The 15,754-nt window shown below is 51.7% G+C and overlaps 1 protein-coding gene and 1 pseudogene across 3 annotated transcripts in view; one reads left to right on the forward strand and one right to left on the reverse strand.

The window, feature by feature from the left end:
• Positions 1–14,125, forward strand: part of ATOH8 (atonal bHLH transcription factor 8) — a 32,544-nt gene extending 18,419 nt beyond the window's left edge. The window contains exon 3 of one of the 2 annotated variants that reach the window (XM_081157068.1): positions 10,076–14,125. In XM_081157068.1, coding sequence (XP_081013194.1) covers positions 10,076–10,081 — 6 coding nt within the window. In that variant the 3' untranslated portion in view covers positions 10,082–14,125. Of the gene's footprint in view, positions 1–4,723; positions 6,640–10,075 lie in introns of those variants that run through there. The other variant, XM_081157069.1, reaches the window with a different exon arrangement.
• LOC308566605 (small ribosomal subunit protein eS6 pseudogene) lies at positions 13,355–14,050 on the reverse strand (annotated as a pseudogene). Its single transcript has one exon. The product of its transcript is annotated as a small ribosomal subunit protein eS6 pseudogene (transcript).
• Positions 14,126–15,754: the final 1,629 nt, after the last annotated feature.

Below are 15,754 nucleotides of genomic sequence, written 5' to 3' on the forward strand. Positions count from 1 at the left end.
CGGCCTCCTCAGGGCCACATGACTAACCACGGGGCTAGATGAAAAGACTGGGACCCAGAGACGTGAAGTCACTCAAGGTCACACAGCTGGCGGGCTGGATGGGGCCCAGGCAGGCTCATCTGGCCCCGTGAAATAAGTGCTTCTGAATCCACACTGTCACTGTCCTCGCTCCTGGCAGGGGGCAGGTGTGAGTGGCTGGGGTGCCTGGCAGTATAGGGCCTAGAGCTGGGAGACGTGGGTCTGCAGCCCAGCCCAGCCACTCATGAGCTTTGTAACCTCGGGCACTTGCCTGCTGCAAACTCCACTTTCCTCATGAAACACAGATAAAGGTGTCCGTGAGTGACGAGGGTTCAAGGAAACAATGGCCCTGAAAGGGATTGTCAGCTAGGTGCCCAGAACAGTCCAAGGGGTTCCTGGAGGACACGCTGGCCGGTCAGGAAGGTGGCAGAGGCACCTCGAGTGTCTCTTCCCCATCCAGTGACTTGGAGAATGAGTATGACTGGCTGCTCACCAAGGACTTGATTCCCTTGGCAGGCAGAGGACACTGGTTTGTCCCTCTGCTGTCTGCCGTGAGTGTGTGTGTGTGCGTGCACGTGTGCATGTGCACACCTGCACAGGTGTGCTGGTGCATCTATAGGCACCATCTGTCGGGATCGGATGGAAGGCCTCCCCTGTGGTGGGCCGAGTTCCTGTCCAGGTAGAAGGGGTGCACACTGAGTGACGACTGAAGGTGTCCAAGGGGTTCAGAACTTGCTCCTCTCCCCCAGGGTCAGGAGCACTTAGAGATGGCCCTTTGGTAGCAGGCATGGCAGAGCCAGGCAGCTGAGCCCATGGGGGCAGCCCATGAGCCCACCCAGAAGATGTAGAACAGCTACACAGCGCTGCTGAGAATCACCTACCCACCCCCGTCATGACAGTGATGCGCTCCTGCCACCCCGTCCCCCCCACCACGCGACACAGGATGTGGGTGGGCAGCCTGCGTGGTTATATCTGCAAACCCACCCCCACTACACGTACACACAGTGAGTCTTCACTTGTTCAATCTCTTTAGTTACGTGAGCAGAAAAAGATGAAGAAAGCACGAAGGCCCTGCATATTTATTTAAGAATAAGTAGTTTTCAGTGTTTACTGTGTGCCAGGCATTGTTCTAGGTGCTGGGTCCTTTGGAGAACAAAACCGACAAAGGCCCCGCCCTTTGGAACACGAGCTAAATGACACAAAGGCCAGGCATGAAAGGTCACAGGAGAGCCAGTCTGGACCTTCTTTGGAGCCTACTACTTGCAAATCTGTTCTTACAAGCTTGACTCCCTGGTGTCTCAAATCAGAGCAGCTGAACAGAAATGACCTATTGAAGTAGGAGGCCAGCTCCTGGAGCAGGTGCAATGACAGCACCCAGAATCGCAGCCAGTGGCCTCCTGGTCTGGGAAGAAACAAAAACAAAAGGAGCAACACCAGAGGCTGAGAAGAGCCAAGAGATTTGGGGCTGTTTAGTGCTGGGACAAAGGGCCCCAGAAGTCTCAAGGACCTGGGGAGTCTTATGTAGACTGACGTTTCTGGGCTTGACCTTGAGTTGTCAAGAGGAAGCGAAAGTACATCCAGTAACATCTGGCTGAGAATGCAGGGAAGTGCATCAGTTATTGGGAAAGGACCTGCCCAAGCTGTTTGGCACAGAAAGCAAAAGGCTTCCTCTCTTTAGGGAAACTCGCTTCTGCATGGGGACTGCTCCTCCTAGGATGTCAGTGTAGGGAGGGCAGGGCTTCTTCTCTGTTTTGCTCACTGCAGGATCCCCAGTGCTTTGAATGGAACCTGGTTTGGCCTAAACACTCAGAAAATACTTGTCAAAGGAATGGAAGGATGGAAGCACAAGGAAATAAGGGATTCCTAGTTGTCTTCAATGATAGCTAATGGGCAACTCTCCTGTGCCCAGTACTGAGTGGGGCCTTCGCAATCTGAAGTGGAAACACAGCTCATGCCTTGAGGAGCTGATGAGCATATGGGGGTTGGGGGAAGACACACATGTAAATACAGACGCGCACACGTGTGTGCTCTGACATGTGGCTGCCTAATGCTGAGTGCTTGGCTTTGTAGCCATTGTGTTCTTTAAGCTTGCTTACTATCTCATGCAGTAGATGATTATTATTACCATTTTAGAGATGAAGAAACTGAGGCACAGAGAGGTTAAGTAACTTGCTCAAAGTCACATAGCTGGTAGAATGGGGAAGTCAGGATTCAAACAGGCTGTCTGATGCCATAGCTGGTGCATGTAACCTCCATGCTGAGTTGCATGTCAGTGGGTGTGCATGTGCACATGCCTGTGTGCATGGGGAAGTGTACGTGTGTGCACTTGCATGTGTGTGTATGGATGAGTGTGGGTGAAAGAATGTTTCTCTTCCCAGTCTTGGCCTCTCCCTTATGCAGCTGGGAGCTACTTTTGTGTTGTTACTAATGGTCAGGGTGGTAGTGAGTAAAGCGCCCTGATCAGAGATGTCCCGTTCCTGCCTGAATCCCATGGTGACTCCAGAATCTATCTATGAAGAGCTTAGGGATGATGGGACGGGCCAGGAGAGGTGCTTTTCTCATCTTAAAACTGCATTTTCACACTGTTTTTGCAGAAATCGTTAGATTATTTGGGCTGTCCAGGGACCTCTGGGCCTCTCTCAGCCACCCCATGGTTGCCGCCACTGGTCCTGAAATATCCAAAGCTAGTCTCCTTCCTGGGGGAGACACACTGTGGTCTGTACACAGGCTGGCCGGCCAGCACTTTGGCATGAATTGGCTTGTCTGGTTGGCGCCTCATCACTCCTGCTGTCACTCTGTGGTAAGGATTGGGGAGGGTAAGGCAGAAGAGTGATGAGGAACAGTCCTCAACCCTGAGGAGGCAGGCCTGACAGGGATCCCTCGACGCTGTGGTTGGGTTGGGTGTGTGTGTATGTGTGTATTGGGGGTGTGGTGTGTGTGTCATGATGCAGGGCCTGCTGGGGAGCTGCGAGGGAGCAGGCCATCCTCACCTGGCTGGTCCACATTTCTGCCCACCTGTCTGCTCCCCTCCAGCCTGGGTGCTGCCTCTGACTATGGGGCAAGGTCATGGGCTCCTTGAGCTTCTGGGTCTGGAAGAGCAGCACGTGGCCAAGTGGAACTGGCTGGACAGCATCACAGGATGGGAAGCAGATGGAAAGCTGCAGCAGCTGGGCCTCAGGCGTTGCCTGGGCCAGCTCGACCCTCTCGGTGCCCCGTACTGTTGGTGGGGTGGAGTCCAAGAAAGACAGATAGGCTGATGGACATGGAGAGATAAACACAGGAGAGGCCAAGAGAAAGTTGGCACAGAGACATACAGGCAGAGCATGGAGAGAGAAACAGAGATCGGCAGCCCGAGGGGGGCCTGCAGCCCAAGAAGGAGTCAGCACGGCAGAGCCTCAGTTTGGTCTCTCTGGCCGTCCCTTGCAGCCTAGTGGGCTCCTTATGAGCTCTGGCCCTGGCTCTGGGAGTGCCAGGACTCCCAGGGCCAGCCACCTTCCCTTAGGCTCCAAGGGACGAAGGCTGAGACTTTCTTACAACCCAGGGAGGTGGCGGCTGAGTGGATGGTTTGGGGACTTGCCGGCCCCATTTGCCAGTGAAGAAGCCGAACTCTCCACGGGTCAGGGGTTTGCCTTGCTCTGCTGCATCCTACCAGTGTGGCCTAGGGCAAGTGAGGAAACTGCTCAGGCCCCCATTTCCTAGTCTGCAAAACGAAAGCAACCGTGGTCCACCCGAGGGGTCTGTGCGACAGCACATGCAAAGGAGTGCAGCGTGGTGCCTGCGCCAAGGCCACCCCAATAATGGTGGCTTTGAGCACTGAGCTGCTCGCTACGATACCCAGGCCTGGGGGGGCAGGCGATGTGGCCCTTTCCCTCAGGAGCTCCTGTGGGAGCTGCGTGGGGCAGTCGCACCAGCACTGATCTGTGGCACAGAGAGACGCAGGAGGAGGCGGTGTGAAGCGCTTCAGGAGCTCAGAGCAGGAACACGCTTCCCCAGCCTGCGGTGGAGGTGGGAGCCCGGGGTTAAGAGGCTGGACTGGAGCTGCCCTCGCTGTCCTGGACGGGGGAGCAGCAGGGGCACAACCAACAAAACCCCTTCCCCTGGAGCTTTCATTTCCGTGGGTGGAAGTGACTCCAGCTAAGGTTCTAGGACAGTGTGGGGTGTGCAGACCCTGCACAGACAGGAAACCCGAGGCCCAGCTCCGTCAGAGCATCTTAGCCCAGGCGGGGCCGCGGGTTACCTGCTCTCGTCCTCAGCGCTGTCTGCTGCCGGGTGGTTTCTCACTGGGAGGAAAGCGCTGTGTGGACGGCATAGCTGACTCTGAGGTTTGGATGTACTCAGCGGCCTCAGTAAATGAGTGGTTTGGCCTGCCAGACCCACCCATGCCCCAACCTGGGGAGCTGGGCCTGCGGGCAGGCGCCTCTGAGCAGCACAGGGAGCTGTGCGCACCCCACACAGCGGAGGGGATCCCCAGCCCAGGCGGCTCAGTCGCTGCTGGTCAGCAGCCGGAGGAACAAGACGGGGGTGACGGGCGGAACCGACGGCGTTTCCCAGCAGCGGCCGTTTTCAGCTTTCCCCCCGGGGTCGATGTATGCTGCCCCCGGACAGGGACCGTAACCCCAGGGCCGGTCACGGAGCTGGCACCCAGTAGGAACTCAATAAATCTTTGTTGAGTAAATGAATTTTTCTCCCAATTCATGGTCCCCAGGCAGATTCTTCTGGCTCACAAGGGGCTCTGGCCATAACTTCGCAACTCTCAGACGCCTGAGACCTCCGCGGGCCCTCCCAGCCTGGACACAGTGTGATCCTTGATTCACGCCATGTTCCTGCCCTCGGCATATAGCAGCCAACTCCAGCTGCTCATAAATTTCCTGCCTGTCACCCGTGGCGCCCAGGCCAGGCGGGGCGGGAGGCGCTGGGGGTGGCCTGGTCATACCTGCTTCCAGTTCCCTGGGAAGTTCGAAGGCTGGAAGCCCAAGCCTGTGCTTGTGCCCAGAATAACCTCAGCAAAGCCTGGCCCTCTGAGAAGATGTGGAAGCAGATCTGCCAAATGCAAAGATGTATGGGCTGTTAGAGAAAATATAAACACCAGCTTACGGTGCAGTTTGCACAACGTAATTCTACTTTCATAAAATACTATATAGGTAATATAGCAGAGGGAAATAGTCACCCATGCTGTTAGTGGTTTTCTCTCGATGGGGAGATTAAGGTGATTTAATTTTTTTTTCCTGTCCACTCGTCTGTATTTTCTAATTTTTCTATAATTAACATGTTCTACTTACGCAGATTTAAAAAAATTTTAAGAGCTTTATCAAGATTATAGTTCACCCATTTAAAGTATACAGGTCAGTGGGTTTTGGTATTTTTCACAGATATGTGCAACTATATCAAAACAGTCAATTTCAGGACATTTTCATCGGTTGTTAGCTATCACTTCCTACCCCAGTCCTCCCTCCCCTCCAAGTCTAGGCACCCACTAAACTATAGATTTCCCTGCTCTAGATATTGCATGTGAATGGAATCAGGTAATACGTGGTTTCTTGTGTCTGGCTCCTTTCACTTAGCATACTGTTTTCAAGGTTTATCCATGTTCTGTCATGTTTGTTGGTACTTCACTCCTTTTTTATGGCTAAATAATATTCCATTGTATGGGTATACCACACTTTGATTATCCATTCATTCATCAGATGATGGATATGACTTATGTAGTTTTAAAAATTGTGTTTATTTTTTTAAAAGAGTATACTGAAATCAAATGGGTCAAGATGACAGTTGGTTCAAAGTGACTCTCTCTGGTTACTTGTTTTGAGACTTTTCAAAGTTTGTTCTATGTTTTCAAATACCAGTTAGTCAAGCTGAGGACCTAGCTTATTGTGGGAATGTGATCTAGCACGTTTCAGCACCTCCACTGTGCATCAGGCCCCGACAGGGGCACAACTCCATTGTCTCATTGGTTCTTTGTAAATAAAGAAGATGGGTATTATTACTATGCTCATTTAAAAAATGAGGAAACTGAGGCCTGGAAAGACTAACCAGCCTGCCCAGGGCCCCACAGCCCACTGACTTTGTGGCCAAGATGAACGAACCCCAGCATTCAGCATTCAGAATGGGACATGAACTCTCTTTTCTAGCCCACGTATAGGTGTACTTAAAAGTGAAAGGTAAAATGATGCTAATAGCATGGGTCCAAGAAATACTTCTCCCATGTCCTCCCTGCTTGTCTTTCATATTTTAGTTTTAAAATAACATTTGGAATCTGACTTCTCTTTTTAGGACAAACCTTTTAAAAAAAAACTTTCAGAATTTCAATCCCATTGGCTTAAGTTTCTGCAGGTAGAAGGCTGCATCTGACTTGCTTAAATATAGGAAAATATCTAATTTGAAAATAGTGGAAAGTGGTTGAGTAGGTAAAGTGAACATCAGTGACTAAAATGAATTTAAAAGGTAAAGTAATTTAAAAAGCAGATATAATTGTGTGGTTTTTAAAAAAAAATGCCCCCAAGGTGGTGAAATTACCCTGCAGCACACAGAAGTGATCAAGAGAGGAAACCAGTCCACTTAAAGCCAGAGGTAAACTTAGTAAGCAGATGAGGCATAATTAGGAATAAAGAACTGGAAGTGAAGGAAAGCAAAAAAAGATGGAAAATTGTTCCAGGAGTCACATTAACTACTAAAAGTTTCCCTAAAGCACAGGCACATTTACAAAAGTGCTCAGTGTTACATTTGAAATAGGAAACATACCCTGTTTCCTATATAAAAGCTACAGTAAATAAAATCCCTGCAGCTAGAGATATTTATTCACTCATTCAAGTATTTACTGAGATGCTGCTGTGTGCCCGGCACTGTTCTCAGCCTTGGGACTACAACAGCCAACAAAACAGACCACACCCCTGCTCTCGTGGAGCTGGTGTTCTGACCGCAAATGAGCAAACAAATGAAAAGATGATTTCTGAGTGTGATAACCAGAACCCGTGCCACGCACTTCGGTCACTTCGGTCAGACTCAGCACGTCTGATCAGCTGAAAGGGACTGGATAGGCTGTCTTGTCTTCTTGTTTTTAAAGTTTGTGTTAGCAGCAGAACCTGTGTTTAAAGGGCATCTTCTCTGGTGAGGGGCTGTGATGCAGGGGTTCCTTAGGACAGTGAGCCAAGAGCCTTACGCAGCTACAGCCAGAGACTTGGCCCACAGCAGAACCAGCACCCACAAAAGGACAGAGGGGGAGGGATCCCAGAGGCGCTTCAGGCTGTGCTTCTCACACGGGGGTTATGTTGCCAGGTGTCTGTGGTGTAGTTGTCACGGTGGGGAGTGCTTGTCAGCCTCCTCCCCCGGATTTTCAGTTACGCACACACACTCACACCCCCTTCCACACCCCTATACAGCTCCTTCTGAAGGGTTGGCACAGGCAGGTTTGTCTCCCCTCGCATCCGATTGGTCCAGGGGAAGAAACCTGACTGAGGCCGGAACAATCAGGGTCTCCGCTAGGCATTTGGGGTTCGGATGCTGAGAGACTGGGCCAGTTGGTGGTCAGGCAAGAAAGAAGCAGATTCCTGCAAGTGGCCTCATCCTGCTTTTGGCTGGCACCCAGAGGGAAGGCCCTCACGTTGCCCATTCTGAGGTTTGCAAACCCTTTACTGCCATTCCTGAGATTTCCCCCTGGCCTTCTGTAGCCTTAAAGAAGCTGCACTTTACCAGAAGGTTGAGTGAGTTCCTACTCAAGATGCAGTTGAGTAGGAACTGCATCAATCGAACGAGTTCAGAAAACACTTTGTAAATAAAGCCACAGGAACTTCTCTACTGTAGGACTTTACATAGCCTTTAATATGCTAGTAGACATAGTGATTTTCCAGGATGGGGCCAAGATCTGGTGATTCCCAAACCCATGAGTCCTATCTCACCTGTCTTGTGTTCCGCAGAGCACTCTGGGGAGTGCGAATCCACATACAACCCCCTTGCTGTATAAGTGAAGGAATTAAAGCACAGAGAGGGAGGGAGTTCCCCAAGGTCACACAGCTGGTTAACCGCAGAGAAGATCCTGGCACCTGAGTTCCTCCCAGTGTTCCTCCTACCACACCCTAGCTGATTTAAGGCTTCCTTAGACTGATGATGCATGTGCCTGGGCCCAGGTGGGTGGTGGGAACACAGGTCCAGTGGAGACTCGAGGGAAAGGGTGGGGTCAGGCCTTGGAGAGTGAAACCTCATCTTCCTTGCTCTTGGGTGGTAGCCCTGGCTTCAGGAGGGTGTGAGAGCTGGTCGAGGTCTCGGGGCTCGGCTACTCCAGCCGACCCAGCCTTTCACGCCCTCCCCCAGACCACAGGCAAGCTGAACAAGAAAGGAGCTCAGCTGTCCTCGCAGGGCCCGCCCAGGCATCCAGCGCCAGGATGACGCGGGCTGTAAATCACCCCGTGGACCACAGACCCGGTGCCATCCCCACGGGTTTCCTTTCCTACTGCTTAGCCCACTTCCTCAGACTCGGTAACAAAAAGCAGATTCTTGCAGGGGCCAGCCTCGCACCACAGTGGGCTGGGAGAATGTGAGCCTGGACTCACCACATCAAGATGCTCCCGCCTCTCACTTTTCCCTCTTAACCTCAATTAGCTGGAGGACACGCCCTCCTCGCGGCCCAGCTCCCTAGGACCCCACTCTCAGCCTGGCCCCTGCCTCGCACCTTGGCTGCCTGCTGAGCGGGGCGCCCCAGGACTGTGGTTCGAAGGCCCTCCAGCCTCGCGGTTTGGCTCCGTCCTGGCTCCCCCAGCCTCCATTTCAGCAGGAGCAGCCTCTGTGGCAGAATAAACACTGCCGATCTGGATTCAAATCCTGATGCTGCCAACTTCTAGTGCTTCTTCCCCTGAGCCCGATCCGGGGATTGCTCGCCTCTGAGACGGGGATGTGAGGAGGTGCCCTGGCATGCTGGAGGTGCCTGACAGATGTTTGGCTTCCAAAATAAGTGCTTAGCTGTTTGTTCAGGGCTGTTGCAAGAATCAGGAGAGCAGTATTTGGAACTGCTTTATTCGGGGTGTGCTGTGCCGGGTTCAGGGACTGCTGTTTCTTGTTCGCATGCTCAGGGTAGACTTGGAGCCCTCACAGCGCCTCCCCACCAGCTGTGACCTCCCCAAAAGGCTAAATCCCAGCATCCCCCATGACCTTCCCCATCTCCTGGCCCTTCCTGGTAGAAGGTCACACCCTGCAGACAGTTTTCTCACAAGCAACACCAAGTTCAGCAGCCAGGGTAAAGTTTGCGAAGGTCAGGACTGCGAGAACGTAAAGATGGACTAAGCTAGGGGTTTTCAAGTCATGCTCCTCAGCGCCTTGGGTTCTCAAGATGCCCGAGGGATGCAACATTGCAGGGAATGCTGTGGGATTCCAGGTCCCCCTCTCGATGTGTACCCCTCACCCCAATGCTCCAAGTAGGCCAGAACTGTGTTTATCTGTGTTCTGTGTTAGGGTCCACAGCTCAGACTTCACTTCTGATGCTTAAGAGAAAGTTTGAACATTAGTTACCTGCTCCAGTTGTGCCATTTTACAGATGAGGATACTGAGGCACAGAAAGCTCAGTGGCTTGTCTCAGGTGTCAGGTCATCCAGCTGCAGGTGGATGAGCTGCAACCTGCCTGCCTCTTGACACCTGGTGTAGTGAACAGTGGAGGGGAAGCAGCCATGGATGGCCATTCTTGTGGGGGCAGGCCTGACTCCGACATCTCTGTGTGACCCGGGCATTTCGGTCTCAGGACCAGGTGTCCCTGAGCTCCCTCTACCCCCCTGCAGCCATGCCCCTTGCCCCAAACCAACACAACCAGCAGTGGCTCTGAAATGCCGGGGGGGGGGGCGAGATGGGTAAGGGGACAATGTAGGCCCTGGAGGCAGCCAGTCCTGGGTCCAAATGCTGGCTCAACCACTTTCGGAAGCCCCCCAGATGCAGTCCCCTGCCTGGGCCATACGTGTCCCTCCCAGGGCAGCCGTGATGACTAAGTGAGAGGAGAGGCTGGGGGGCTGCTACTGGTCGGCCTCTGGAAATAAGCCAGGATGAGTAGGGGCAGCTCCTGACAGCTGGCTGTTTTTTTCAGGAGTGACTGGCCCTGGGCTGGACCAAGGACACTGCTGTGGGCCTCTTTCCAGTCAAGCCTGAGGAGAAGGGGAGCTCGCCAAGTCCAGCCTCATCTTCTTCAAGGTGCCGCCACATGCTCAGACCACTGCCTCTCAGGGTCAGGCAGGAACACACTGCCTCCCTCACCCTCCTGACCTCCCCAGGCCACTCCAAGGTGACTTCGCACTTTGCCCTCTGCCTGGCGGGGAGGGAAGAGCTCAGCCTTCCTCTTGTCTGGGGCCCGAGGCCTACCCTCTGGCTGCAGAAAATCATTGCCAAAGATATCACAGAAACACTGAACATGTGCTGAGAAAACCCCACCATGAAAAGCCACGCTCTTGCCCTATGACCTGTGCCCCTCCTGGTGCCCGACTTCCATCTCAAGCCAAAGACAAGTCAGCAATTCCACCAGGAACTCAGAAAGATGGACGTTTGGTGACCATTGGAAGCCTCTGACCTCTGACCTGGACCTCTCTACACTGGACCCTGAGCTGGTTGGGTTAAGATAAGCCTCCTGGGAGCTGTGAGAGGCAGGCTGGGGTACCTATCGGGAGTGGGATCTGAGATCCCGGCCCCCTTCTCTCCCTCTAACTGGCTGCCCAGGTCTCTGACCCTGATTCTCAATGTTCCCTGGGCTCAGGCTTTTCTTCTTGGGCCCTGAGAATCATGAGAAAGGGGTAAGTGGGGGAGAGAAGCAATATTGACCACCCTGTACCCCACCCCAGGGACCTGCCGCAAGGCCATCTGCCTAAAGATCTTTGCTCCCCACCAGCCCCTCTTTGCCTATGGCCGCCCTCCTGGCTGGGCAGACGAGATGGCGCCTGTTTGGAGGCCAGTGTTCTCTTACTAGTCATGCAGGGGGCAGAAGGGAGGCAGGGACCAGGGGAATGGGCCAGTATGTGGGGGAGTGGGGCATGTTCAAAGCCAAGGCCTGCTCCTTTCTTTGCTCAAAAGGCCAAAGCTGTTCACATCTGTGCTCAACCAACTGCTTCAAATTGAAGTAAAAGCCCCAACATGTAAAGAAAACACTTGTTTGTGTGGAGTGGACTCTGTGGATTATCAGGACTTTGGCTGGTCAGTTGCAGGGGGCTCTGTGGGAGAGGAGAGGTTGGTCTCTGTCTAGAGGTTGGGAGCCCTTCAGGAAGTGGGTAGTGTGTGTGTGTGTGTGTGTGTGTGTGTGTGTGTGTGTGTGTGTGTGTGTAAGGGGTAGAGGGGGCCCTCCCCATGGCCTCAGTCTGGACTAATGACCAGGAGGCTTGGTCAGGAACATGTGGAGAGCTCATTCCACTTTGTATCTCACTTAATCCATAGCATAGTTTATGAGGTGGGGCTGTACTTTCAATCCCATTTTATAGATGAGGAGACTGAGACCCCAAGGAGAGAGACAGGGCCAGTCAGTGACAGCTGGTTCTTAGATCAGGTGGCATCACTCCAAATCCTGTGCTCTTCACCCCTTTCCAGCCCCACAGTGAGTCCGTGACTAGCCTTGTCATGTCACCTCACCTCAGTGGGTGTCCCTAAAACAGGGCAATAAGGGCCCATTGCAGACAGGGGAGGGGGTAATAAGAACCAGGAAAGGGCTGTGTGGGTGGGGCAGGGCCGCCCAAGGAGAGGGAGGTGATGAGAAAGAAGGCTGTGCTCATGCAGGATGCACCTCTGTCCCTGTTCCTCCCAGTGTCACCCTCTCCTGTCTGCTCCATGGGCTTCTGGGCTGGGGCTGGGGTGTCTGTGGGTGGAACTGGCTATAAGAAGCCTCCCATTCTTGCACTGATGTTTCCCCTGCATGGCCCTTTGCCAAGCACCAAGATCTGGGCAGAACCAGGGGCCCAAGATTGCTCAGAGCTCTCCTCAGAGCACACCACACACACACACACACACACACACACACACACACACACACACACCCCTTCTTATGTGTACATGCACCTCTCAACAGACACTGATGTACATTCCCAGGTAAGGGAATTCCATTTCAGATAGAGTCAAATTTCATCAGCTCCTGGAAGCCCGCCAGACTTAGTAGGCTTGGATTAGGAGCAGAGAAGGGACAGTTAGGAAGGCTCAGTCACTTTGGGATCCCAGACAGGTAACAGCCCCACCCAGTTGTCTCTCTGAAGCAGGAAATGAGGCCCAATCAGCATCAGAGGCACCAGAGGACCCTCTCTGTTGCTAAAGGGTGGGGGGATTACCTTCATCTCATTGCCAGGGAACCAGAGGCATGGCCTTGCCACCCAGAAACTACCCATGCTTCCACTCCCCACTCCTCTCCTGTTTAAGGCCTTCATTACACACTTTCCTTTCATTCCAAAGCATCTATTGATCATGTGCTGCACATCAGCACTAAGCTAAGTGCTGTCAATAAAGAAATGGATCCCTAGTAGTGCCTGTATTCCAGAACTTATGGTTCTTTATAGACAGGCAGACAAGAAAATGATTATGAGACAGGTGAGTATGATGTTTTGGGAGCTTCGGGAAAGAAAATACTAACTCTCCCCGGGGAGGTATCAAGAAGGCCATTCCTAGAAAGGGGCCATGGGAGTTGGGTCTTGAATGATGAATAGAAGTTTTCTGTGTAGAGGAATACTAAGCCCTGGCAGGACATTGGAGATGATTAAATATTGATATAAAGTATTAATGCCAAAGTCTCATCTCCAGAAATTCTGATGCATTATTGGTCTGGAGTGTGGCTGGGCATGGGGATATGTAAAAGCTCCCCAAGTGATTCTAATGTGCAGGCAAAGTGGAGAGCCACTGGCTTAAGGAGGCTTAGGCCTCTGCATAAAAAAAGGATCTAGAATCACTGATACGGGATACAGGCTGTGCCAAAAAATGTGGAGGTGCGTGTGTGCGTGCTTGCTCGCGCGCACATTTGTGTATGACTAATAAATGTTCATGCTGTTCTTTTCTGGTCCAGCTTCTCCAGTACAGCAGCTTGTGTTCCTGTGCACGCGCACGCACACACACACCCCTTGTGTGCACATGCACTTCTAGACACACACTTGTGTACATTCCCAGGTAGGGAATTCCATTTCAGATAGATTCAAATTTCATCAGAAGTTTCTAAACAGTTTCTGTAAGCAACCATACAAGAAGACCCTTGCCAAAATAAACATTTTGAAGAGCCACTCTTCTGGGCCCTGTGAGGGCACTCCCAGGCCAACTGAGGGTTTGTGGTCCCCTACTGGGGATCGACCCCAAAACCCAGGCATGTGCCCTGACCGGGAATCGAACCGCCATCTCCTGGATCCTAGGTTGATGCTCAACCGCTGAGCCACACCAGCCGGGCTGTTCTGGCATTTTTCTGTGGCCTCTTCATTCTCTTAGCCAAAAGTTTAGCATATTCTGTGGCCTCTTCCTTAGTTTTCTCAGTCCGCTGTTTCTTCAGAGCGATATGCTGATGTTTGTGTTGCAGGACACGTGGTGTAACAAGATGCTGAATCTCAGGTACTTTGGTCCTAGTTTCTTACCTTCTTTGTTTAGGGGCTTTTTCACAATATACTGGTGCACATGATCTTTGGAGAGATTGAAAAGTCTGCGGATTCTGCTAGCTCTTTTGGGCCTCAGGCAACAAGGCACAATAGTGTCAATGAGGCCAGGGGTATCTCTCTCCTCCTGTTTACAGTGACCAAGTTGAGAACAGTGACATTGGCATTCACCATGCACCTAACAGGTTTGCGCTTTCTCTGTCCAGTAGTCCTCCTTGGTCTGAATGCCCTTTACTTAGCAGCAGGCGGACATGGCCATGGGTCAAAACACCCTGCTACATGGGGAAACCTTGTCTGCGTTTCCACCACTGACTCAACCACAGTCAAGCCACATAAGCCTCCCGTTCTTCACCCAGAGCATCAGCAGCAACTTCTGTGGCCATAGGCTTCTCACGAAAGGCACGAAGTCTGCGTTCATCACCCACTTCAGTGAGTTTCTGGCCCCCAGTGGCTGGGAAAGAGATGTACATTCAGCTTTATCCTGAAGCAGCCGACTGCCTCCCAGACGCCACGAAAAAGAGGAAACGATTCCTTTTAAACCTAACTTGCCAGTGCATCACATCCACCCAGGCCCTCTGGTGTCCCTGGAGCTCTAGTTCTCTCAATCCCTGAGCCTGGGTAGATGAAAGACCCTGCTTTCCCCCCTAGCAGTGGCCTAGGAGCCTGCCCTCCCGTCCTAAGTGCTGCTGTTCATACACAAATAAAAACATCTTCCCCTCCGCCCACCTTCAGTGGGAAGCCAAGCATTGCCCCAGATTTCTAAGGACTCTCAGGGGCTTATATTCCCGGAGTTATCTCTGGGTTTGATCTTTTGGGTCCTCAGAATTCATAATCTCTCTCAACTGCCTCCTATGGCTGATGCTTCAGCTCCGGGGAGCACAGCCATTAAAAAAGCATGGAACAGACTGAGGAATCTCAGATGGAAGAGGGGAGAGGGGGACAGGAAGACATAAACCAAAGAACTTATATGCATATACGCATGACCCATGGACACAGATAATAGTGCAGTGAAGGCCTGAGGGGGAGGGGACTGGTGCCGGGTGGAGGGGGGTCAAAGGGGGGAAAAGGGGGATACATGTAATATATTGAACAATAAAGATAAATTTTTAAAAATGTTTACACTCAAACAAACAAGACTTTGCCATTTTCTTCCCAATTAATTTAGCTGATTTCATGTATTTTTGACAGGTCCATCATGTTTCCGGCAGTTAAAAATATTTTCCCTTCTGGCTTCACTCCCTGACACTGCATTTCTGGGCTGTGACTCACACAAAGTTGTCCCACAGCTGGGACTTGAATCCAGTCTCTTTTCTTCAACCTAACATCACCTACTCAACTCCAGGTCACCATCAAACCCAGGCCTGAAAAAGGAGATTGCGAAATACGATGCCCAGTGGAAAGGTCATGAGCAAACACAGCAGCTGACGGGACACTCACCCACCCACCCTCAGCTGAGCAGCCAGCCAGACCTCCCCTCCGGGAGGAAAGACCCAGGCCCTGGAGCAGCCACATCACCCCCAGCTCTGCGGAGCCCTGAACTTTGCCTGGTCCAAGCCCATACCCCAAACTACCTTCAAAGCTACCTAGCCCACAGACAGCACGCATTCAATCTCTGGGATTTCTCTTCCAATTCCACAACTGGAAGTTTCTAGGGAATTTCCCTTTGCATATGTGCACATGTGCACATGCATGCAACACACACACACACACACAACCTCAAAATGCTTCCAAGTCCCAGGAAAGAAATCTCCATTTTTTGGAGAAGAAAACAGACTAAAAAGCAAGATTTGGGATATACTTTGGGATAGCTTTGCTGACCTTTATTTTCTACATAAAACCGGGGTTTGACACAGATTTTCATACCTCTTCCATGTGTGAAAGGCAGCCTAGGAAGCCAGATATTGCAACTCAATGAAGAGCTCTAAGATGAACAGACCTGGCGAGGCCCTCTGAGAACAGTGTTCAATGACCCTCTCCACTGGGGATCACAGCATAATATACCCCTTCTGTAAAAGCTCTGAAAAGTGCTGCAGCAAGAAAACCCACTTAAATTTGAGAACTGATTTCTCCCAAACTTATTTGAACACTTACTCTTTAAAAAAACTTAATTGTGGTAAAACATGCCTAACATAACATTCATAATTTTAACAATTTTAAGTATACAATTCAGTAGC

This window comes from Miniopterus schreibersii (genome assembly GCF_964146895.1).
Source record: "Miniopterus schreibersii genome assembly, chromosome: 13".
In the NCBI taxonomy this organism is placed as follows: Eukaryota; Metazoa; Chordata; class Mammalia; order Chiroptera; family Miniopteridae; genus Miniopterus; species Miniopterus schreibersii.